Here is a 25,883-nt window from a genome sequence, read left to right on the forward strand (position 1 = left end):
CTTTGCATGTAGAAACCAAGATTTTTGAAGGAACTGGTAACTCTATTTTTTTCTTATTCTCTTCACAGTACAATTCACTCTCATTCAAAAAGCATCACATAATCTCAGATCAATAGTTTTCAAACAGGAGAAAGAGGAGGAAGAAGAAAGGGGGGAGGAGGTGCAAAAAGGTGGCGGTGAGGATTTGTCCTGAGCAGCCCACCTAAACCTATGAGAACGGGCTTGCCAAAGAGAAAACAAAACAAAAATTTGTTCCTGGTATTAAAACAAGAAGTAAAATATCAAATATGCTAGAGAGAGAAGCAGAAACAAGGGAGGGGGCAGTGCTTTTTCTCAGTGGGGATTTATCTCCCCCTTCCTGAAAGGAGACTGCAAGTCAAACCACAAATTCAGATCGTCCTCATTGGGTTCATTTAGCGAGGCTGACATGACATGTCCCACGTCCCAGAAGCCCCTGCCTGCACAGCTCTGAGTCGGCACAGACGTGGGACCGGGAAGGCCCAGAACCCAGCAGCCTCCGTGCTCAGGCCCGCTGGCCGACACAGGCTCTTCTGAGCCCTCCGTCTGACGAGCCCTTGCCCTTGAGCCCTGTCCTCAGCCCGCCTTGCCCAGTTGTAGCAAGAACGCTGCTAAATCAGTTTAGCGAGAGGCCCCCCGCAACCTTGACATCTGATCAAGTGCCTCACCCACCACGCTTGATGTGCCCGTCCCTGGCCTGCCCTCAGCAGGGTCCCGTTAGGACAGCTGAGCCGGAATCCCCCACCGCTGACGGCTCCGCTTAGTCACTTGCCATCCGCGCCCCTCCCTCTGCTGTGGGCCCTAACCCCTACCTGTCCTTGTTGTATTCAGACTGAGCTCAGACTCTCTCCCCTCCTAAAACAGCGACGCCCGCTGCCACCGTCTGGAATAAAGTCTTCCTCACCACTAACGAGAGCTTTACCGACGCTCTGAGATGGGAACAACCAAAGAACAAAAACCCTGCCCTCCTCAAGGAACAAAAGGGCGGCCAATGCGGCTCGACGTGGTGAGCTTTACACTGCCCGTGAAATTCACACGAGGGGTCTGGAGCGGACCCTTGGTAATGTGAAATGCACTTTACAGCACGAGTCTCCAAGTTCACGTTATGCTAAGGCGACCCATCATAACTGTCCACAACAGACACTCCTGACACCTTCAGCTTTAGTCCAGAAACCAGGGAGGCACTTTGGGAGATGACTGAACTCTTTCCAATCTGGTGTTCACCGCCCAGGTAGATTATGGCACAGAATAGAGTTTATATGTAGCTATGTACGTATCCGTTGGACGAGGTCTAGAAGCTGGGTTCTAGATTTAGCTTTGCCTTAAATCCCGAGTGACATTTCCGGCAAATTACTTCCTTAGCATCTCAGAGTATTACAGACCTGTGGGTACAGTGGCCAGGATTCTACCTGCATCCCAAACCCAGACAAATGAAAACCAAAGAGACAGGCAAGCAATCGGAAGACAGTAAAAGACTTTCACATAAAAGAGATGCAATTAGTAAACAAACACGGGGAGAAAAATAATCAACCTCTCAAGTTACCAGGAAATACACGTTAAAACAGTAAGGCAACATTGTATACTCGTACACACTGACTTCCGCACTGCTGCCAGAACGATATAATTAGAACCATCTTTTCAGAAGGCAATTTGGCGGCAAGAGGTTTCAACAGCAATAAAAATGTTCTCAATGGCTGACCCGGAAAGCCCTCTCCTGATAAAAATCTCTCTCCTGCTCAGAAAGCTGAAGACCCAAGAGGTTTGTCATAGCATTACCAGTAACAGCAAAAAGAAACAAAACCAGAAAGAAAGCAAACAAAAAAAGGTATGTATTATTAATGCATTCAACAAAACTTGAACGCCAACAGGTGCCACTGGCTAGCCGGAAGGGACAGGTTCTTTCTGAGGTAAAACATGTTAAAATTGACTATGGAGCACATATCTGGGAATATACTAAAAATTGGAAGTGTGCATTTTAAATGGGTGAATTATGTGGTGTAGGAATTGAATCTCAATAAAGCTGTTCTTTTTTAAAAGGAAAAGCATTCATTATTCATGCATGCAACAACACGTGGATGCCAACGCATGCCCCAGCTGACACAGAAGGGAAGACACCCGCCTTCAAGGAGCCTCCAGCCTCAGTGGGTAGTGTGTCCATTAAATACCTGATTAAAATACAATGGGCAAAGTGCTCCGACAGGCAAGTTCTGGACCCCAGTGGGAATGTTCCAGAGGAACACGAGCTGGTCTGGAGGCTTCCACTCACATCCCCTGGGGCTCATCAGCCTCCTGCCACTGGCCGCAGCAGCTGGTATGTCTCCCCAGCAGGAAGCCCCAGCGAAAGTGGCCTGCACCAGTGACCGTCACAAGTGGCGGAGTCGCACTTCCAAAGGGAAGTCCTCAAGTTACTGCTTCTATCTCACAAGAAAAGACCAAAGTCCTGGGGAACTGAGAGCTCTTCCCGTAAACAATTGCCCTCATAACTTACCTTGCAAGCTCACTCACACGCACACACACTAGAGGGCATATGGGGGGCAGGGAAGGCAAGAAACGCCCAGATGCTGCCCCTTCCCCGTCAAACCAGGACAGGTCTGCATGCGAAGACACAAGCCCCTCCTAAAGCCCACGATCATTTCTTTCTTTCTTGGCCGCTCCTCTAATCCACATTTAATTTCCACGCGGCAGTATTTAGAAACACTAATTATCAACACTGTGAGTGGTGCCAGGAGCTCTCCAGAAGAAAGGTCATCCCATAAACCAAAATACCTATCATTAAAATAGTAACAAACCACCACACAATGTGTACCATGCTAGTTGTTCAAATGAGAAAACGGAGGCCCAGAAAGAATCTAATTATTGATGTGAGGTTCTGGTGATTAGAGGTGGCAGCTGATGGAAAGAATACTTCAGACTGCCTGACTTGTGTGCTTTTCTCAGAAGACTCCAATTAACCAAATACCATTATACACAGGCCTTTAAGGGGATGGCAATTTGTTCAACAGTGTCAGACGGCCCATGTTCTTCCCTTCTAAATGTACAGTGTCTTTAGATCACTGATTCACACGACCTCAGAGAACTGGCAAGTCCCCCTCTCATGCAGCTTCAGAGGGGAATCAGGTACTGCCAACTCAGTGTACCCGTAAGAAGGGCACAAAGGGGACAGACAGCAGGAGGCCTGGTCTCCCTGGGGACTGATAAAAGGCTTGCACGAGGGAGTCCAGTCCCAGGGGATTCATTTGGTCATGGCGACCAGGGGACAGGAAGCGGAAGTGCAAAGACCCTGCCTTGGGAATAAGCTGTGTATTTATGAGAAAAACGCCCGAGATGGTGCAGACGAGGCAGGTGGAGGTGTCAGCAGCTCAGAGGAAGGTGTGGGCTGTGTCACCACGACTCACCTGAAATGTGACGTATGTGGGGAAAGTGGTACCAAGGGCAAACAGAACCGTGACAACAGGGGCCGGGACAAGTGCCTTGGGTCAGGATGGCACTCAAAGCTCTAAGGCCCAGTGAAGAGTCCACTCGCAGTTGCTGGGTCCCGGGGGAGTTCAAGGAACCTGGGGCCCGGGCAGCAGGGTGGGCAGCGCCCTCAGGGTCTTGGAGAGCTGGTCACCACTCAACAAGCCAAAATCCAATACCCTGAGCACCAAAGAGAGAACACCAGCCTCCCCCACACCAGACACTGGTTGTTCCGCTCTGCTCTCACTTCAAAGAAACCCCAGTGCAAATCATTCGTGTCGCCATGTTGGTCTTGCTGCTAAAAAGATGAACTCCACAGGGAGCGTGAAGACAAATGCCATTCAAATGCAGCACTGCAGGCCACAGGAAGCACGGACACAGAGGGAAGCCATGCTGCCACCCGCTGCCACCTGCCAGGGACCTCAGTCCCACAGCAATTCGCACGGTCACAAGTCCTAAATGGAAAGCGACAGTTATCCCACACCAAGAAGGACACAGACACCCACAGTGAGAGGTGGTGACTTAGGGCCCTTCATCACGGGAGTTCCAGGAAGGAGAGCCCATCACCAACTGGGCCAGCTGGGGAGAGCCTCCGGGACAAGTGACAGCTCTGCAGGGCCACCCAGCTCAGCACTCACGGGCCCACGAGGCCCACCTTCCCTTGGCCCACCTGCCTGCTTCCCTGCCCTGCAGTGGATGTTGGCCCCACTCCCCACTCGTTCTCCTCCACGTCAGAGAGCGCCCCACAGGACCCAGCCCGCAACCCACACCGACCTGGTGTGAGAGGCTCTGGCAGAAGGGACGTGCGACGGGGACACAACGATGTCCCGTTTCTGACGTGCATGTGAAAGTGCCTGGGACCATACAAGGGGAGAAGACCTGCCAGCAGCAAAATCAACAGATCTGGGCTCGGGGGGGCACCTGAGTTGGAAAGAGATTATGGCTCAAACCCCCAAAGCAGGTGACACCCAGGAACAGAGTGAGAGGAGTGAGGAAAGAACCCAGAGGAGGCAGGCAGCCTTTGGAAGGCAAGGCAGAAGCTGCCCTTGAGGGCGGAAGTGACCAGAATGGTCACAAAGGGCATGTCTGCGACCTGGGTACCAAGGACGGTGCAGGCCACTTGGTGACAATTCACTGAGCTGTGTTCCTGTGACGCGTGCGCATCTCTGTGTAAACGTTACACGTTGACATGTACAGTTTCCACAATGCAGGCAAACACAAGGGGAGCCCGGCAGGAGGCTGAGAGGCAGAGAAAAGCTGCAGAGTGGGGTGAGCGGGCCCAGGAGCAGAGCCCGTGAAGGGCACGGCAGGCAGCAGCAGTGGGCAGCAGCAGGCGAGGAGGGCACAGGCGCACAGCGTCCTCTTCCCAGCAGAGAACTGGGGACATCCCCCACTGAAACCCGAGCCCTGGTGTTCACAGGGGCCAACCAGCAAGAGGGCTCTCACTCGCAGCTCTGTGAAAAACACTCCGGGCTGAACTCACTCACCTTGATCTGACAGGAAGTCCAGCATGGTCTGCAACAGGAAGGACAGGTGCCTGACAGAGAGAGCGGGGTTCCCCATCCTTCGGGAGGCGTAGACCAGCTCGTGAAGCAGCCGCATCTGGACGGCGGCCCAGCCTCGGTGCGTGCCTGCCGTGAAAGTCAGAGCGTCATGAAAGTGCTTCCAATGGCGCACGGCCACGCAGCGAAACACATGTCGGGGTGACGTGTGGAACTTGGGGATTTTAGGACAAAGGCCTCAACTATCAACCTTGAAGGGCGACAGAAAACATTCTGTTGACTTCAAGAAGCCTAACATGGTTAAGTTTTTTCACACACTAAAATATGTTTTACATCATACTTTCTCTCCTCTGCAAAGAGGCAATTTTTTAAAATAACCCATTTTGAAATAATTATGAGAAGGTTAGAACAAAAGATTATGCTTTCAACGGCATGTATCTGAACTTTAGACGCACTATTTCTTTTTTTCAGTAAAACACTGATATTTGATGGGCTTCATTACCAACAAACAACCAAGGACATTAAATTAAAAAGCACAACAGTTCTCTAACATATAACAAAAGTACAGAAAGTAGATAAATTAGAAACAAGAATATCAGCCAAATTTTGTAGCTGCTCCTCCAAAATAATTTAGCATGTTTGAAAGGAAAGGTGAGAAAATTGGTTGCATGGCCATTGAAAAGAATCTCTTTAAGATTACAGAATTTTAGACTTATTTATTCCATTCTCCTTTTGGCAACAATTACCACTTTTAAATATTTTCCACCTTAAAATCCTTCACGAAGAAGACATGGTAACTAGAATCTACAACAAACAAGTTACCACACAGTCTCGTGTGTCCAGGAGCCTTACGGCCTTAGAAAGAAAGTTGGGGGGAAAGATTTGAGACTCTGATCCAAAGGTCCCTCCTCTCACAGCCCTCACTAACCTCCCGCCCACCGTCCTGCTCCACACAGCTGACCAGTCATTCTTGTGTGTTTCTGTGTCACACACAAATTCTGACCCAGAGGAGTCATCTGGCAGGTGCAGGGAGCCCCGTGTGAGCTCGTGCATTGGGGTCTTCTCTCCGTCCTTAACTCCCTCGCGAACCAGGACTGTGTCCCATTCACCCAGGTACCCGTAATGCCTGGCAGGAGGCCTGGCACACAGATGGTACTTAACCAGCATGGGGGGCCAGTTGAAAGCCTAATGGAAGAAAATGCCTGTTGTTCAGACAAGCAGCCTTAAGCACGGAGGGTACAACGACACAATTTCTGGGACTGGCTGTAAAATACTTCAACAAAGAACAAATAAAAGGAAAAGAAAGGCCTAAATAAAGCAAATGTGGCCAAATCGTGATAATTGTTTAATCTGGTTGACTCTTCTGTACTTTGTATATATTTAAATTACTTCACAATAATGTTGTAATTGGCCTTCTTGGAGCTGACCACCCACACGCACACACGCACGCCCAGCCACTACGAGATACCCGCGTGGTCTAGCTGACTGACCTCTTTTGGGTGTAAATGGTGGTGCTTCTCCTACAACAGAGGACAGAAAGACAAGTCCCTCAGTTGTTCCCACATTGTCAAAAGAGGCTCGCACCAAATGATAAAGCAAAAGAAGAGCTTTTTAAAAGGATTAAGAAGCTGAAACCAAGGTGGAGACTAACATAGGCATGAAGTCCCACGACCCCGTTCAACTAGTCCCAACACGGCCACACTGAGAAGGCTTCTCACTGAAGAATCAGGCAACGCTCACCTTGCTGATTTCCTTGTAAGTAGATAACGATCCACTTCCCACCACAGGCAATTATGAGGAAGGCTGAGTATAAATTTTCTTAACACTAAATAGTGTACAAGCCATAATTCCTGTATGATTCAAATGGCTCCTCCTATAAAACCTGAATCTTTATATTCTTAAGACAGATTGGCAGCATAGGACCCAGTGATAAAATTATCAACACTCTTGCATTTCAGTTCACCAATTTGAGGGTTTATTACATCAACTATCACCTTTGCGCAAATCCATCTCCCTTGCCTGTCTCTTTCATAAGAGTTCCTGGGGAAAATGTAATCCTTCGCTCAGCAAAAGGCTGAGCAAAAGGAATGATCAAAAATCTTCATCTTGGGCCGGCCTGATGGCTCAGGTGGTTAGAACTCCATGCTCCTGACTCCGAAGGCTGCCGGTTCGATTCCCACATGGGCCAGTGGGCTCTCAACCACAAGGTTGCCAGTTCAATTCCTTGAGTCCCGCAAGGGATGGTGGGCAGCGCCCCCTGCAACTAAGATTGAACACGGCACCTTGAGCTTAGCTGCCTCCCGGATGGCTCAGTTGGTTGGAGCAGGTCCTCTCAACCACAAGTTTGCCAGTTCGACTCCCACAAGGGATGGTGGGCTACGCCCCCTGCAACTAATAATGGCAACTGGACCTGGAGCTGAGCTGCGCCCTCCACAACTAAGACTGAAAGGACAACAACTTGACTTGGAAAAAAGTCCTGGAAGTACACACTGTTCCCCAATAAAGTCCTGTTCCCCTTCCCCAATAAAATCTTAAAAAAAAAAAAAAAATCTTCATCTAGAGCAACACAAATAAAATTAAAATGATAATAAGCCGCCCTGTCACCTGGCAAATACACACAGCACACATTGACTTTCCTTAACCAGCTAGTGAAAATGCTCAATTTGAGACAGGCAGAAACACATTTCAGGTCCTGAGAATACTATTTACCTTCTATTCACAGGTACAGGGTTTTAGTAAGATTTCCATTAAATTTTCTGAGAAACGTTTAAAGTGGTCCAGAGCAACCAGGGAGATGGGGTTTAAAGTGATTTTTATTTCTTATTAAAAATATATCCAGCTGACACTTATCATTTGTATTTTAGTTGCTCTCACTCCCTTGCCGTCTTTTCCCAACCTCCTTCACAAAATGATGGCGAATGTCCCCTCCTGAGACAGAAAGATAAGTAAACACCATCTAACTACTTAGAGGTGTGCTTATGTGCTTTGTTTTTCAAAAGCGACATGTTTCATTCATCGGATTTACAAATTAAGATCAAGAAACAAACTCTATGCGGTAAATGTCAGCAAACATACGCCATGTAGCTGTTTATTACCTTTGGTCCCACGTTACACCTATTTCCTGGACACCTGCCACGTGTCAGGGGACACGATAGAGTGTCGGGGTCTCTGCTCAGGCTACTTGGAAGGGCAGAGGTGAAATCGTCGCCCTGATTTATTTTTAAATGTACTGACAAACTATATGAAGTGCTGTAAGGAAGAACAGGAGCCAGTGAAAGAGAAAAATAGAAGGATTCCATCGAGGCTGAGGTTCCATCAAGGGACATTCAGCGGAGACCTGAAGGGTGACTGGGCCTTAGGTGGGTGAACAACCAGAGAGAGGCATCCCGGAAGGAACGGCCCTCAGAAGACCCGACACACAGACTCCTGGACAGTCCACGTAACCGGCCCCAGTGCGGAGAGTAAAAATTAAGACAACTCCTGGTGTAAGTGTCATCCAGCTTCTGCTCGGAGGCCAGCCTGGCATTACGGTCAAAGGATACCAAGACACGTAACCAGAAACGTAACTTCATCTTCCCTGACGTCGCTCAGACGCCGCTAACGGGGGCTCCACTCACAGCGCACACGGAGACCTAAAACACCCTTTCTCAGCTCCGTAGACCAACAGTGTGATTGCTCTGAAACCCGCTTCCCGCTTCCCAAACACTAACCTCCCCAACGAAATTTCTCCAGAAAATGGCCTCCTGGAGCCTGTACTCTCCCCTCTCCTCCCTTTTTCAGGCCTGCAGGCCTCTTCTCATCTTGTCCCCCAGGAACTCCTAGCCTTTCTGGTGAAAATCCACAAGTTTTCGGGCCTGTCCCGGTATCTTTGCCCTCGTCCTGACTTAGTGTGACCTTGGCTCCCAAAACCAGCAACACCCTCACCACGTAGCAACCACCCTCTGCTCCCATAATCGTCCGCTGCCCACCTGGCCAGCGGACTCACACTCATGAGCACCTGTTTTGAGACTCACAGCTCATCTGTAACATGTGCCACCCTCCATTAATACTGCAGAATAAGGATTTATCACCAAACGCACACCTACATGTGTACACATGCACCCAAGTGTTCTTCTTCTGGGTGGATCGAGTTTTGCTAACTTGGCTAAATTTCCTGAGTAAAATTCATTACGGGCTGAAGGGGTTGGTGGCTGACACACCATGTCCGTGAGCTCAGGGAAGCCTGCTGAGCCACATGGACAAAGAATGCGCACTCCTGTCGTAAGCGCCCTGCCTTACGCACCCAGGACGGGGCAGGGCTGTGCTCATCGCCAACCCCGGCCCCAATCGCAGTGTCTGACAGGTCAGCAGATGCCCATGCAACGCACGGACAGCAGAACCACAGCGGCATTTCAGTCCCAGCAGCAAGACTCCAGTACCTTTGTTGAAGTCGTTCGGGTCCAGCGATAGGCTGTAGCCTGGGAGTGTCTCCAGGAGGAGCTTGTAGCAGGCCCTCCAGCCGGGCTCCGGGATGCTGGGAGCCACGCACTGCATGGCGGCCACGCGTTTGAAGAAAGCCGACTTGCGACGGAAGCCGATCAGCTCGTAGAGCTCGGAGAGGACGCTGTAGCGCTGGATCTTTTCTTCCTCAGAAAGCTGAGGCACAGGGAGAAAAGTGAAAAGCTTCAGAGAGGCACTCGTGTAAGGAAACAGGAAAAAAAGCTCGTCCGTAAGCAGAACCCACCTTTCCTAATGCGGGAGCATTTCACACTCAGGCCAACAACGTACCAGAACGACTGCTGCCCTACACGCCTGCCAATGCTGCACGTTGTCGTCTTTCCTTGCAGCCATTCTGGTGGCTTTAAATTGCCTTTCCCTGATAATGGATAATGGATGGTGTGGAATATTTTTTCATATGATTATTGGCCACGTGTCCATCTCCCTTAGTGAAGTGTCGGTTCAAACCCTCTGACTGTATTTTAAACTAGATCATTTGTTTTATTTTGAGTTGTAGGGTCCTTGAGATATTCTGGATGTAAGTAAGCCCTTAGTCATATATGCTTTGCAAATATTTTCCCCCAGTCTGTTGTCCATTTATTTTCCTAAGGGAGTCTTTTGATAAGCAGAAATGAAGTGAAGGAACTCAATTTATCTTTTTTTTTTATGGTTACTGCTTTGGCGTCCTTGTCCAAGAAACCTTTACCTCCCCTGAGGTCCCACAGATATTCTCCTACGTTTCCTTCTAGAAGCTTTACGTGTAGGTCTAGGCCCCGTGGATACGCAAACTTGAGAAGGACAGAGCCCCACTTCCAGGGAGTGTACAATACAGTGTCAGAAGGAGACTGCAGTGCCCTGAGGTGCCAGCCATGGGCAGAGGACCCGGGAGACCCAAGCAGGGGTGGCAGGAGGGCTTCACGCCTTATCACACACCTGGAAGCTGCAGACAGATCTTCAACTGCGCCCAGGAGCTGGATATGATAAAAAACACTGGGGGAGATCACACCCACAGTGGTCACAGCCAGTGTCCCCATGAGGCCACCACTAAAATAAAGGTGAACAGCCAGGGCAAGGGCCTAAGTCGTGGCCTCCAGTCCATCAGCGTTCCCACTGACTCTTTCACGGACCCGATTAAAGAAAAAAGGCTGTAATGCTCTGATGAGTAATACGCTCTTTCATTCTTCTCTGTATCATGTAAACGTATTGAGATACCAGGTGATAAACACTACATTTATTATAAGTGGAACTGCAATTGCTTCAACCCCTACAAAGATTTTTAATGGAAAAAGCTCGGGCACAGTGGCTTGCGAGCCCCCAGGCAGGCACTTGAGGAAAACATTGGGGAGCCGGGGACCCCGTGAGCCTCAGGACGAAGCCCTGTCGGTCGGCAGGGTCACCCCCCACAGCACGGGAACCTGGGGATGTTTTAGGCCCAGATCCTCATGCCTTTTGGAAAGGAGACCGAATCCCTAAACTCCTTTCTGACCCCCTGCTCTCCTAGGGAGCTGTGACCAGCGCGTCTTGGTTCTAACTGCTTGACAGACTGCAAGGTCATGAAGCTGGAGCCCACACGGCTATTGGACACAGTAGTTTCACTCTCAGCAGGACTCTCTGGGGAATGAAATGTTCATTCGCCATTCCATCTCCGACTTGAAAGTAAGTTTAGACCTGTTTTATTCCACTAAAAAAAAAAGCCAGTGGTGCTATCAGCAGGAAACTCCAGACCTAGGAAGGTCTGCGGGCTGTCTGGAGGGACGGCTTAGGGAGGGAGCAGGAGCAGAGGGAAGCCCTGGGCTCCCTCCAGCGCCAGGGTTGCGCATTACTAGCTGTGGCGCTTTCCTTCTCACTGGGGATAATAAAGCTAATGATGACAGCTGGAAAGACTAACTGAAATACTGGGTACAGTTAGCACAGGCCTAAAATCCCCAATGAGTGTTCAAGAAATGGGCCATGCCTCTGAAGTCACATGTGCTAACCCCAAATTAGGCAGCCAGAAAGGCTCCCGAAAATGCCTCACCAGCTGTTTACTTAATCGTAGATATTGGCAGAGAGTTTCCATTTACCAGATACCCTATTTCCCAAACATAACACGTAGCTGGACAATCAGCTCTAATGCGTCTTTTGGAGCAAAAATTAATATAAGACCGGGTCTTATATTAATTTTTGCTCCAAAAGACGCATTAGAGCTACGTCTTATTTTCAGGGAAACAGGGTAACAAAGATGCCGGGCCTTCCTGCCTTTTTCATGGGGTACCGGACCTGACTGTTCTGGGTTAACACTACTAGACCGGTCCCAATTAGAAATTCCAGCGCCACAGGCACGTCCTCCCCGTTACAGAACTGACCACAGTGTGTCATCATTTACAGCTACATGTGTCTGCTGACCACCTGCTTCCCTCTCCAGACTTGAAGCTCAAGCAGCACAGGACCATGTCTGTTTTGTCACCCACGGAATGTTCCAGGGCCAGTGGACATGGACACAGAGCCCAGGGCCTGGACCCTAGTAGGAAACATAGCGTGAAGGGATTCATGAACCAGCATGCTTTCCAGAGGCCCCTTCTCCTCTGGAACTATGGCCTGACTTTGGACAAACTACATGACCCTCCCTTACCACGAGGCTCCCCCTCTATAAGCAGGATTAATGCACTTAGCAGAAGGGTCATAAGGACTAAAGGACACACCAGCCTAGTGACAGGTCTGTTTGTGGTCCTCACAGACGTGAGCTGCCAGGGGACAGACAGGTGTATGGAACCCTTTCCACGTGCCCAGCACTGGGGCAAGCACTTTCTGCGCATTATTACATCATTTACACCTATAACAACCCAGGAAGAAGTGAATGTTACCATTCCCATTTTACAGATTCGGAAACAGGCAAAGGGAGGTTACATACGGGTGGGTCCCCGGTCACCCAGTGAGGAAACGGTGACTGAAATCTAAACCTAGGGCCAAAGTTTGTGCTTTTCTCTCACTTTTACTTCACCCTTCGCCTGTGAAATCTACGTGTCCGATACACAACTTTACAGATGACCAGTGAAAATGAAATGTGTGCTGCCACTTACTACTGATGGATAATGACCACAAACTACTCTCGTAAACACGAAAGAAAAGACAGGTCGACCCACATTCCTGCACATGAAGAAGAGGAATTCTGCCTTGAATTCTTCTGAAATGTGCAGAAACTCTTCCCAATACCAGTAAATCCAAATATATTATGCATCCGTTTTTATGTTTGCACAGGGCTTCCTAAAGCAAAAGGTCCCTGCAATACTCACATCTCAGTTCCTTAAAAAATTTCTACATCAGCCAAAATCATTCCCAGGAATAGACACAACCCATCAGTTCTACAAAGGAACACACTGGATCAAGAACCAAAAGCTGGTGCTATTTCAGAAAAACGACAGACCCCCCTGTTTTATTGTTATTCTAAAATCCCACCAGAACTCATTATTTTGCTGTCTGTTCATCTGGCCAAGCAAGCGTGCAGATGAGTCAACTGAAGCGAAGTGTGGGGTTGGGGACAACTCGAAAGGCGGCGCCACCATGTCCGCCCACGGCCGGCCGCAGCAGGAAAGCGGGCACTGCCCCTCCGGTGTGTGTCTGCTGCCCCCTAGCGTTCAAGTGAAGACCGAGCAAACAGCAGGAAGGCTGTTCCAACCAGCCGCAAACTCTCATACATCTGAAGTAAAAACATCTTATTTTAGAAAGTATGTGTATTTATATACCCACCTGTGAAAACAGCTGCACAGCAGCCCAAATTATCAACATGAACTCGCAGAGGTAACTCCAGTCTTTACTGGCAAGCGAGTCCTGAGACGAATTCCCGGGAAATCCGGCCCACACCCCACCCCCAGCCAGCCTGCCTGCTGGTCTCGAGCTTCAGGCCTCCTAAATGTCCCTTTTAAAGGCATAACCCATCCGCCACCGTCACTAAAGCCCTCTCATCTGATGATGACAACAGCTGTAACTTTACAGGACAGACACTAAGACCGTCCTGGATACAGAGTATCTAATCTAAACTCATTCTTCCAATCACTGTCTGAACTTGTTATTCTATCATCGTACAGATGAAAATACTGACTTAGAGGGAATTTGCTCAAGGTTACGCAGTTAACAAGTAGCAAAGGTGGGGTTAGAGGCCACACCCATCGGACTCTGTTCAAGTCCGACAGGACCCCAGCATGGATTCCCATGAGGATTCTCTCTTGCCTCCCACTTACGGCCCACGCCTCTTTACGCATGACCTACACCAGGGTCTGACCCCAGCCTGCCTTTCTAAGCACCTTTTCCTGCACTGTCGCTCAGGTCACCAAGTAACCTGGCTCCCCAGACACTCCGAGCTCATGCTGTCACCTGTTGGCACGGGGTCGCGCTGCTCAGAAGGCTCTTCGACCCTGCTAGGTGGCGCGTTTGCACTCTCCGCAGAGAGCAGCTCCTCTATGGAGCCCTCCACACACCCTCGGCGTGTCTGGGTGGCATCCCAGCCGCCCCACTAGGATTGCGTGTGCCTGGGCCTGGGCCTCAGGGATTACACCCTGGTCATCCCGGTAAACACCCGGGTCCGGGGATAAATGTCCGGGGATAAATCAAATCCCGCTGTCCACTCTTCACGTGGCAGCCCATGGAGGACTGGTGTCCTCCCCCTGATCAGTTCCCCAAATACTGGAGCTCCACTGTGAAGTGCTGGGTTTTTGCTTTTCCTGCCCATCTTTACCAGAAACGTCCAGGTAAACCAAGGACCTTGGCGTAACCCTTTCCTGACGACACACTTGCCCCCATGATAACGGCACGTTCAGTTAGGTCAACAGGTGCCCCTTCTCACTCCCCTCAGCAGCCTCCTCAGCAAGTCTCATCTGGGAAAGCAGCTGTGATATGGGGCCTGAGGGCCAGTCAAGACACCTCCCAGAAAAGGGAACTGACCACAGAGGCTAAATAACGTGCTCGAGGGGGCTGAGCCAGATTCGAACCCCAGCAGTCAGCATCGAGTCTGCGTGCTTAACTATTATGCCGAAATATAACCATAGGTTTTGATTACAAATGCATTAAAGATCAAGAGGTGTACAAGGATACATGTCAACTCTAAGAGTTTGATCGACTCTGTCATTTTCTTTCTATATATTTTATTTCTCTTTAAAAAATTAAGAATCTCTGCAGTCAGTATGGCAAAATGTTAATGTGTTCAATCTGGATGGTAAACACATGCGCATCTTCTTATTCGTACTTTTTTTATATGTTCGAAATATAAAACGGTTGTAAAGTCTCCTCTCCCCACCCCCGACCCGCTCATACCTAAGCTTCCCAGACCCACAAACTAACACTTCCCATTACATGCACCTGAATTTATCATCTTTCCCTCTAAAACGCCCCGCCCTGCTCTTCTCAGAGCGCACAGGACCATGGTCCACCGACCGGACCCGGGCGGAAGCCTGGGCATTATTCCGTCGGCCCCTCCAGACACTCATTAATGCTTTCCTCTTACACAAAAATGTGTTTCAGTCTGTCCACTTTTGTCCACAGCCAGTCCCACCCCTCGGCTGGAAGACATGATATCACCAACCTGGCCTCCTCAGGAGTCTCCAGACTAGCCTCCCACCCCACGCAAGACCAGTGGGACCATTTCATTCCCAAGTTTTTCAGTCCCTTCTTTTGAAACCTGCTGCTCTTAGAATAAGCTCCAAATTCTTCACCTGTCCGAGAAAGTTCCTGTGCCCGGACCCGGGCCCCCCCAGCTCCACCTGTCACTTTGTTTGGTTCCCTCCAGGTGGTACGTGTCAGATGTTCACCCCTGCTGAGCCCCCAGCCTGGGATGTCCTGTTTGCACCTCTCCTCTCCAGGCCATTTGCTAGGCGCCCTTCACGTTCCAACTAGAAGCTCCTGCCTCCAACAACCCCTGACCCCCACACCCCCCACCACCAAACTGGGTTCAATCCTTTAGCCACTGGCTCCCTTAGCACCAGGACGTCCACCTTTTTACCCCCCTGCTGAATACCTATCTTTGCCACAGAACTGTCAGCCCAGTGAGGGCAGGATGTGCCCTCGTCACCTCTCTTCCCCCCACTCCTAGCACAACACTGTGCTCAGGAAAGACCCGTGGGAGTACAGCGACCTGGATTCTAATCCTAGTCTTGTGCCCTCATGCAAAGTGCTCACCTGTCAGTGTGGGTTGCCCTGTCCGTAAAAATCCAAGTGAGCTAAATGTCTAAAATGTTCTAGACTGTCAATTTGGGGGTTTTGCATTACCAACCTACCTAAATGTTCTCATGATTTTCTTTTATTAAAACACATCTGGATTCAGATTAAACTAATATCTGCCCGCTGTGTAAAAGGAGCTCCACAGAGGACTTTCACAAACTTCACATTATATAAACCTAACAACGCAGACAGGCTCACAAATGGCAACTGCGTCACAAGTGACAACAATTAGGTGAGAGGCACAAAGTTTGTTCAAGGTCGCAAAGCTAGTAAGAAGCAGAGTTATTTCTCCAATCGAAATAAAAATGTGAAAGGACAGAAAACCCTGAATTTTGACAGTAAAACAGCATGATGGAAAGCAGCACCAAGAGCCACATACATTAGGACAGCCAGTTCGGACTCCAGAGTTCCTAGCAAGCCACACTGAACCCCACGCAGCAACACGCATGGATTAGCGGGGACTAAGTTCCAGAACTGCATTTGCTCCCCCACTAGCGGAAGGACACACACCCACCTGCCGAAGGTTAATGTAAACGGCGTTCTGGAGAAATTCTGAGGCCTCCATGCTCCGCCTCTGGACGGCGAGCACGCGCACAGCTTTGACACACGCTTCCAGCTCGATCACGCCAGCGTTCTTGTACTGCAGGGACAGAGGGGGGAAAGAGGCGTGATGCCGGTTCCGGCGAGCCACGACCCGAGCACCCAGCACCAGGAGCTGAGAGCCGCGCCCACCCAAGGGGGCAGAATCTGTGTTTGAGCCAGTCTATCCCCTAAGGGGGAAAAAAGATGGTTGGGATGGAGGGAACTGACCAACGTGCGTTCGTTCCTTCAATGAATTCAACCTCAATAGTTACAATAGGTTACAAAAGTACAAAATATTACCAGGGGATACTTTGTTACTCATTTCCACTTATCTGTGGTACTTGAAATCACTTTAAAAGTCTCTCACACCTGCTGCTGGAAGGCAGTCGTGGTAAATGCAGTTTACTTTGTTGCAAAAATTCTAGCGCCTTGCGTCACTGTATCCGTCCTCTACGGACTTAAACCTTTCACGTCCCTCTGATTTGCTCTCTCAGTTACTCCTTCCTGCCTCTCAGATCCTGAGATGAAGGGCAGATGAAGACACAGGAAACAGAAAAGAACTTCGTCTGACTATCCAACAAAGAGTCAATCGTGGAGCCAGGCAAGAGTCCACTTAAGAGACCTGGCTGTCACTCCCAGGGACTGCAAACCAAGAGGTCGTGCTGGTCCCTGAGAAAGTGAAAGGTGACCTGGTGTGTGTGTGTACAAATCAAATACAATCAAATCTTGGAAGCGTACAAATATTCTTTTATCACTGTCATCTCACAGGGATGGGCCAACCCTCAAAGTAATTTTAATCCAGTGTTAGGGTAGCATGGGAAAGTCTCAGGCTCTTTTGGTGGAGGAGGTGAAATTGGAAAGAACAGGAGAAAAGAGGTAAATGAAGCAAATAAAAATACAGCTAGAGAAAGGCAAGGGATGAGTCTTCTTTTTCTACTTGTATCACATACATACTAGGACCTGGCTTTTCAACAAGATGGACTATAGAATACTGATGTAAAGAGAAAGAGATGCAACCAGGTTCTATTTCATTGAGCGATACTAATGAGCCTGGCATTTTATTTGGACATATTTATACATACAATTTACCCTGAGTAAAAACTCTTAATTTCCCCCATTTGAAGAGACAAGGAACCTGGAGCTCAAAGAATTCATGTAACTTGACTAAAGTCAGATGGTGGGATTTGAACTCAGTTCTCTCTGACTCCCGACTCTGCTGCTTCCACTCCCAGGCCTGGAAAACTCACAACTCGTGGGCCACCTGACCGCCCTGCTGTGCCCATGGCAACTGGCCTTTCCCACTGAGAGGAAGTCTCCAATTTTCACTGACTCTGTGCTCTCAGCAGCCACTAATCTTCCCTCAGACTTGGCTGGTGAAGTGGCATCTACCTGCCATGCCCACAGGGCTTTGGCACAATGGCAGGGGAGTGCGGTTTCTGTGGCGATCAAAGCCTCTCTGGTCCCCCCGGGCTCTTTCAGAGGCAGTGGTCCAAGGAGCCACTAAGCTGCGGGAGGACCCACTCAAGGCACACCGCCTCCCTCCGTCTGTCTCCCAGTCTACAGAACTTAGACCAGATGGCTCAGTGGGTTAGAGCACGAGCTCTCAACAACAAGAGCTCGGTTGCCGGTTCGGTTCCCACATGAGATGGTGGGCTGTACCCCCTGCAACTAAAGATTGAAAACGGCAACTGGACTTGGGGCTGAGCTGCGCCCTCCACAACTAGACTGAAGGACAACGACTTGGAGCTGATGGGTCCTGGAGAAACACACTGTTCCCTAATATTCCCCAATAAATCTTTTAAAAACAAGAAAAAAGAAAAAGATTTGCAGTATACGCATGTATCAATGAGGGAGAAGAAACTGATACTTAAAATAGACAGAGTTATCACAAAACAAGAAGAAAAGCACCCTGATTTAAATGTGTGCAAAGGACACAAATGGATAATTCATAAAAGAAATGCAAATGGCTAACAAGTGAAAAATGTCCAATACCTCACTGGTAATCAGATGCAAACTAAAACAATGAAAAGTCACTCTTGCCCATCATACTGGCAAATATTTCTAAAGGATGTAATAGCTGGTGTTTATTTGTAGGAGAACAAACTGTTAGCAATCTTTCTGGATGACAACATGGCAAGGTATATGTAAATTAAAAAAAAAAATGTATCCTCTTTGTCTGCAGTCCACTTGTAGAGATTGTTCCCTTAAAAAAAAATTAGTCCAAAAAGATTTATCTATCAGGGCATTTATCACAGCACTGTTTACAATAGTGGGATGAAAAACTGAATTGAAATAATATTCAGTGACAGAGAATTGATTAAATAAACAATTCTGCATCTTTTCATTCCCTATTTAGAAGGAAATTGGAGAGTAACTGGATAGTAACCTATGATAAATTTAAGTGTCAAACCCAGCGATCAAATTTCCAGAATTCTTAACTAAAGGAATACGTTAAGAACACAAGAATGTCTGTACAAGAATGCCCAGTCAAGCATTTTTTTTCCAAGAGTGGAAAAGAGAGAAAACCTACATACCCATCAACAGGAATATTAAGAAGGAAATTATGGCAAGCCCTGGGGTCTGCGGTGCAGGCTCCATCTTGGCTGTAACAGTCTCACAAAAGGTGTCACTGAACAAATGACTACATCCACATCTGATAAGACTTCCCCCCACTGTTGGGAAGAGTCAAGAAGCCTGAAGTGCAGGACACGTAGGATATATTGCTGTGTGAATACCTCAAGATGCAGAATAACATACATGGGATGACCACCTTTTTGTCAACAAAACGTAGATATACATACACATACAAACATATATTTCATGTATGTATATTTCGTATGTGTATATATTTCATAGGCATAAAGGTCACGGATGATACATTTAATAGTTGTTACTCTCAAGAAATAAGGGGAGGGAAGGTAGGAGCTTTCATTTTTCACTTGCTACCACTCTTCTGGACTATAATACTTGAGCTCTTTTTCTTTTTTTCTTTTTTTTCAGTATTTCAGTAGGTATATTTTGAATTAAAATTTTTTTAAGTCCAAAGTAAAAAGAATGATGCATCCACAAGACACAATGCTATGAAGATCATTAAAAACCAAGCCGTGGAACATTTACTAAACATAGAAAAACACGTAATGTGCCAAAGGAACAGTGTGGGTCTCCACACAGGAAATAAACAAAGTGCTCACCACTTTTTACGACATAGGTAATTTCATTGACAAAGAAGGCCAGGAAATGACAGTAAAGTGGTAACAATGATCATCTCTGAATAGTGAGGATGTGATCATCATCGTTTTCCCCTTTTTTCTAAACAGCACACATACATTATTTTGAATCAGAAAAAACTGTTTCAGTATCGAATACCAAGCAGTTGGGAGTACCACCTGAACCCTCACAGAGAGAAACAAGCAAGAGATACACAGCACTGCACAGTGTAAAACGGGGCTTTCTGATTCTGACAACACAGCTGCGCGAGCAGAAGGGTCACCTTGCCGTAGTAGGAGATGGCCTCCTTATACTTGTCAATTATGTCTTCGGGGCTAAGGCAGTTCTTCGCACGTCCAATTTCAGCGCTGGTGTCAGGATTTATGCCATTGGTGGTGAGGGCACCTGCAAACCGACAGGAAGAAAAGAAATAATCTTTTGCTTTTTTCGTCTTGTTTCTTTGCTACTTTAAAGGGGGGCACAAATAGGACCGAACTTAAATATTCCCTACTGAAATTCAAAGAATGTCGTGACAGTCTCCACAGCGTGTGCACTCCCTGCTATAGTCTCACCACCAAAGCCTTGTATTAAAATGTTAATTAGCTCACAATAAGTTTTCCTCCCTGTTGAAACTTTTTATTAAAGAACATGACGTGCGTTATATAAAAGTAACATGCCCACAATAACCAGCCTGCTTGCCCTGAGGACAATGGACCCAGCACGCTTTATCTCGTGCGTTAAGTGTTAATGCCAGCAGACCACAATGTACCCTCAAAGGGAGATTAACCGTACGAAAGCGTTTTCCAAACTGTACAGCACTGGGGAAAAAATGCAGCTTATAAATATTAGTGTCCTTTCTGTGGCTGCCATGTTCTACTTCTGGCCAATCCCTGTCAATAAACACAACCACCTAATTACCTAGCCATCAAACGCACGTGGAGAAGAGTTTGCAAGACCTTTCCATTTACAGAACATAACCAATGACACACAGAACTCTGACAGAAAAAAAAAAAGGTAAGATACTCTTTGCTTTCATAGAACACTCAAAAAATATTCTCCTAAGCCGCACAGCAGGAAAAGCTGGGCTTAGCCTAAGCCACGTGTTTATCTCACGGACGGCAAGTGTCTCCCAGGTCCCATCTTCCTCGTGTCCACTGGGAGGCTCGGGCACACATCTCCCACGGCCCCCAACACCGTGCACGCTCACGTCCTGCCCCTGCTCTCTCACCTGGGTCCCCCCTTCTCACCTGCTTGGCTGGTACTCTGTGAGCTGCCTCAAACGCTTTTTGGAACAAGACAGAAGAAGGAGTGGACAGATCAATGGACAGACAGGTAACCGAAGGGCAGATGGACAGAAAGACTGCAAGAAAAGGGAACAAAGCAAGTCTCCTATGCCAAATCCTCTTCTCATCAGGGAGGAAAGACACACAGTGGAGAACTGTGAAGGGTCAGATTTTGTTTCTTTTCTGCAGATTTTGTGAACATCACAACAAGAGATGAGAGGACAGAACTATAATAATAAAAGAAAGGAGCATGCTTGGTATCTGAATTACACACTTTTTAAAGAACAGATTCCAATCAGCAAGGCCTGAAGATACACTCCTTGCAGAGCTGAGGGCAACCTCTCCAAGCCACAAGGTGTCCCTGGGAGCACGGAAAGTTGACAAGCTGCTGACAGCACCATCAGGGCAGAGCCGGTACCTGGCACTTAGGAGTCAGCGCTGTGCTAAGGGCTCCCACACACGTTCCATCACAGCCCCCAGGTGCTCCTGCAGGAGGGACTGGCAGTGTACCCCCCTCTCTGCAAGGGAGGGATCGGTCCGAGAGAGCCTGTCTTCCGGCTGGTTCTCCAGGTCACACAGCTACTTACTCCAGAGTAGGATTCGACCTGGGGCCTATGTTTGTAACCACTGCACCATCGGGCTTTGTGTGTCTGTGTGTATAATACGTTTGTTTCTGCCATGAAATAATATTTAGTAAGTGACAGGTCATCTCGATTTATCTCCTTAGCTCTAACAATTTATCTCTACATTGTTGGATTTTATTCTTTTCTTTTGGAGAAACGAAGGGAAAATTAATGGGGGTCAGAATGATGCGGGGTGGGGGGTCTTCATTCTTTGTGTGATACCTCATCTTATCCAAACAGTATATGATCAAGATTAATTACCTACAAAGGTAGGTAGGGATGAGGTGGGAAAGGTAAGAGAGGAAGTGACACCTCCAGTATACCTTTTTGTATAGTTTTGACTTTTGGAACCATGTTCATGTCTTACATCGTAAAAAATATCAATCAATAAAGATAGGGGAACCCTATAATGGCATAAATACATGAGCCATTATCTATATTTCAAGTAAATAACATAACTATGCCGACAGTGAAGCATAAGAACAAATCCACATAACTTCTGATCGCAGTACCTTGTATATTTATCCTCAGTATAAAGACAAAAATAACTACAACAATCCTTGAATTCTACTTAGAGGTTTGTTTTTACAATGATACTGATTAGTAATTCTGAAACTACTTTCTATATATTGTAGGACTGAGAAAATGAGTAAATATGTTGAAAATCTTAGGAGCCAGAGTTCTCGCTGTTGGAGAAAGAAGATGTAAATATCAAACAAGGGAAGACTGCAATGAACCCTGGGATTTGGAACTGGAATTGGAGATACTGGTTTGAACTCCTGGTTGACAGTATGAAGTTCGCAAGAGCCTAGAAGCAATGAACCTCAGTAGCAATACGCATTTCAGTGCCCAGATTTTGGGTTCTAAATACCATTCTCCAACAGAATGAACTACAACACCTTAGACAAATGTCTGATTGCAGAACTGGGATAGGGGAAGTACAAAATGAACCTAAATATCTTGACCCAGAAAAACAACGAGTACAACCAGCAGACATCTGCAGAGGCTCCACCCAACAGCAGAAGACACGCTCTTCTCAAGCAGACCGGGAACCTTCTCCAGGATGGACCACAAGCTACATTATGAAACATATCTCAACAAATTTAAAAGAATTGAAAAACATCCTCCACAAAATACTAGCAAACTAAAGCCAGCACATATAAGAGGACTGTACAACACGACCAAGTGGTATTATATTTATCTCAAGAAGGTAAGGTTGGCTTTTTTTGCCGCATCTACTCCGAGGATGAAGACCGTTCTCAGCAATCAGACAGTGGACATTCCAGAAAACGTGGACGTCACTCTGCAGGGACCGCAGTTACTGCGAAGGCCCCAAAGGCTCCCTGTGGAGGGACTTCAATCACATCCATGCAGAACTCAGTCTCCTGGGAAGGAAGAAGAGGAGGCTCCGGGGTGACCAATGGTGGGGAAATAGACAGGCACTGGCTACTATTCGCAGTATCTGTGGTCACGTACGGAACATGGTCAAGGGAGTTACATTGGGCGTCCGTTACAAGATGAGGTCTGTGTGTGCTCACTTCCCCATCAAGAGACTGGTTCTCTTGTTGAAATCCAACATTTCCTGGGTAAAAAATACATCCACAGGGTTCGGCTGAGGTCTGGTGTTGCTTGTGCAGTACCTCACACCCAGAAAGATGAGTGAATTCTTAAAGGAAATGATATTGAACTTGTATCAAATTCAGCTGCTTTGATTCAACAAGCCACAACAGTTAAAAACAAGGACATCAGGGCACCCTGTAACTCCTGCGATTAGGTTTTGAATTTAATACCAGTGGGAATTGGAGGGATGGTATCGGTTGATGGACAATAAACATTTTTAAGTTGTATGTTTACGGTTTACTGTCCTGTTACCTTTGCTAGCTTAACCAGAGTTTGTTACATCACTGTCTCCCAAAAATCAGGGTCTTTGTTGATAGCATCAGTGTTGGAAGCCATGAGCAGTAGGTCAGATGACACATGTTAACTTGGACTAAACGTTAACAGTATTATATGGACTCTGACAACCCTCTGAGAGAATCCATGAATGTGAACAGAGAAATGTGGCTGATCATTTGTTCTTCAGTACGTCTCCTAATGTGGCTGTTTTATTTATTTGGAACTCTAAACCTGATTGTCATAGTACATAAGACTAAAAGGTTTTGTGAAGGGAGTATTTTTTAAAAGTAGGTGAAAAATAGAAATTAAAAAATCATCACTAGTTGAGTCTCGATGTTTTTTTCTTCCAGCAACCTATTGGACAGAAAGAAATTAATATTTTATTTTAAAGAGGAATGTATTATTTTATTCTGCATTCCCAGAAAGGGAGTTGATCAAGATAAAAATTTATTTTTTTAGGTCTTTATTATTAGAAACTTTCTGTTTTCTGATATGAGCTATTGCAGATGTTCACATAAGTGCTTTCATTAAAATGATGTAAAGTACACTCAGCACTGTAAACTCAACGAAAACAGCAAGTGTTCCTTTTGTTTCTAAAACTGTTGTGTATTTTAAAGCAGTTGGCATTTTATAACCACAGGAAGTTGTTTCCCTCTAGCTGCTTTTCTTCTCTTGTCTTCAGACCATTAATAGGTACTTTGATAAATTAAAAATTAAATTCGCAAAAAAAAAAAAAAAAAACAAGGCTATCAGAAAATTTGGGGGTGGTATCTACGTTTCTGAAAAAAGAACAGTTCAGCAGGCTGATGAATAAGGTGTAAATTGTCCAGCTACAGAAGCACCAAGATGGCGAGTGATCTCAACTTCAATTGTGATATTTCAAAGGTGTAATAAAAGACGTGTTGAAAAAAAAAAAAAGAAGAAGAATGTAAGGTTGGTTTAACATGCAAAAATTAATATAATACACCGTATCAGTAGAATAAAGGACAAAAAACCCACATGGTCATTTCAACAGACACAGAAAAAGGATTGGACAAAACGCAATACCTTCCATGATAAAAACCCTCAACAAACTAGTAATAAGAGGGAACGTTCGCCATATGATAAGGGGCATCCACAGAAAATCTACAGCTAACATCATACTTAGTGGAAAAAGGCTAAATGCTTTACTCCTAAGATCAGGAACAAGACAAGGAAGTCCTCTCTCACCTATTCAACAAGGTACTGGACATTATAGCCATGACAATTAGGCAAGAAAATTAAATAACACGCATCCAAATTGCAAAGGAAAAAGTAAAACTATGTCTTTTTCAGGTGACATAATCTTGCATGTAGAAAACCCGAAGCAATCCACTAGGAAACTATTACAGCTAATCTATAAGTGAGCTCAGCGAGGTGGCAGGATATAAGGTCAATATTCAAAAGTTAACTGTATTTCTATACACTTGCAATGAACAATCTTAAAATGAAATTAAGAAAACCATTCCACTCACAATAGCATCAAAAAGAATAAAATACTTAGAAATTAACAACCCCAAAAAAATGTAAAATGAAACTCTGAAAACTCAAAACATTGTTGGAAAAAACTGAACATGTCAATAAATAGAAAAACCTCCACGTTCAGGAAGCAGAAGACTTTAATGCTCTTAAAACGGAGATATTCCTCAAACGGATCCACAGATTAAATGTAATCCCTCTCAAAATCCCCGCTGGGTTCTTTGCAGAAATTGACTAGCTGATCCTAAAATTTATATGGAAATTCGAGGGACTCAGAATAACCAAAATAACCTTGAAAAAGAAGAACAAAGTTGGAGTATTTACACTTCCCAACTTCTAAACTTACTGCAACGTATCACTAGGTAGGAAGATTATATGTAACTTTTTTTTTCTTTTCTAAATTCTGTCCAAGGAACATGACTTTTACCCTAAGAAAAGATAAGGTGTCTTTTAAAGCCTGCATACCTCCTCACTTGTTGAAAAAAAGGTTTCATTATAAAGAGGCAAATACCAAGTGAAAATAAACTACTTACAAATAAAAGTGCATGTAAGTTTTTCACAAATTGAAAACTTAAAAGTTCAGACTCATCAAGTGTCTAGGGAAATGTACACAACATGTTAAAACAAATTCATTCTCAAAAATTCTAACTGAATAAGGAAAACCCAGGAAACAAAGGGAAACTCCTGTCTGACAGCCAACTTCAAGTACGTGGAGAAAGGCCCGTCACTCACATTAACTCAGCATACAGGAGGAAAATCTTCACCCAGAAGACAGCGGGGGTCTGTGTGTAACACAGGCTCAACTCAGTACAGACTTCTCTACGCACAGTGAGGGCTTTTTAAATAGAATTCTAAGGTTAGAACATTGATGAAAAGCTACAAAAACACAATGAAAAACAATATACACAGAGGGTGCCAAAATAATGTATACACATTTTAAGGAAGGAAAAAACTATTAAAATTGCCATACTCAATATATACCGGTAACAAAAGAGGAATACAAGTCATGTTTGATTTCTGCAATGACAAGAGGTGCTCAAAGTGGTTCCCATCAGCATAATGTTAATAGTTTTTTCCTTTCTTAAAATTTGTATATATAATATATTTTTGGCACCCTCTGTATATATTGTGCTGCCAGGTCACATACAAATGCA

The 25,883-nt window shown here is 46.3% G+C and overlaps 1 protein-coding gene and 1 pseudogene across 1 annotated transcript in view; one reads left to right on the top strand and one right to left on the bottom strand.

Annotated features, from left to right (window-relative positions):
• Positions 1–25,883, bottom strand: part of TRAPPC9 (trafficking protein particle complex subunit 9) — a 338,019-nt gene that overhangs the window by 284,089 nt on the left and 28,047 nt on the right. The window contains exons 6-9 of the mRNA XM_033126534.1: positions 19,714–19,835; positions 16,156–16,281; positions 9,395–9,611; positions 4,962–5,105 (exon numbers count right to left, since the gene is read on the bottom strand). Coding sequence (XP_032982425.1) covers positions 4,962–5,105; positions 9,395–9,611; positions 16,156–16,281; positions 19,714–19,835 — 609 coding nt within the window. The remainder of the gene's footprint in view (positions 1–4,961; positions 5,106–9,394; positions 9,612–16,155; positions 16,282–19,713; positions 19,836–25,883) is intronic.
• Positions 22,583–24,046, top strand: LOC117033972 (60S ribosomal protein L9-like; annotated as a pseudogene).

This window comes from Rhinolophus ferrumequinum, chromosome 14, assembly GCF_004115265.2.
Source record: "Rhinolophus ferrumequinum isolate MPI-CBG mRhiFer1 chromosome 14, mRhiFer1_v1.p, whole genome shotgun sequence".
In the NCBI taxonomy this organism is placed as follows: domain Eukaryota; kingdom Metazoa; phylum Chordata; class Mammalia; order Chiroptera; family Rhinolophidae; genus Rhinolophus; species Rhinolophus ferrumequinum.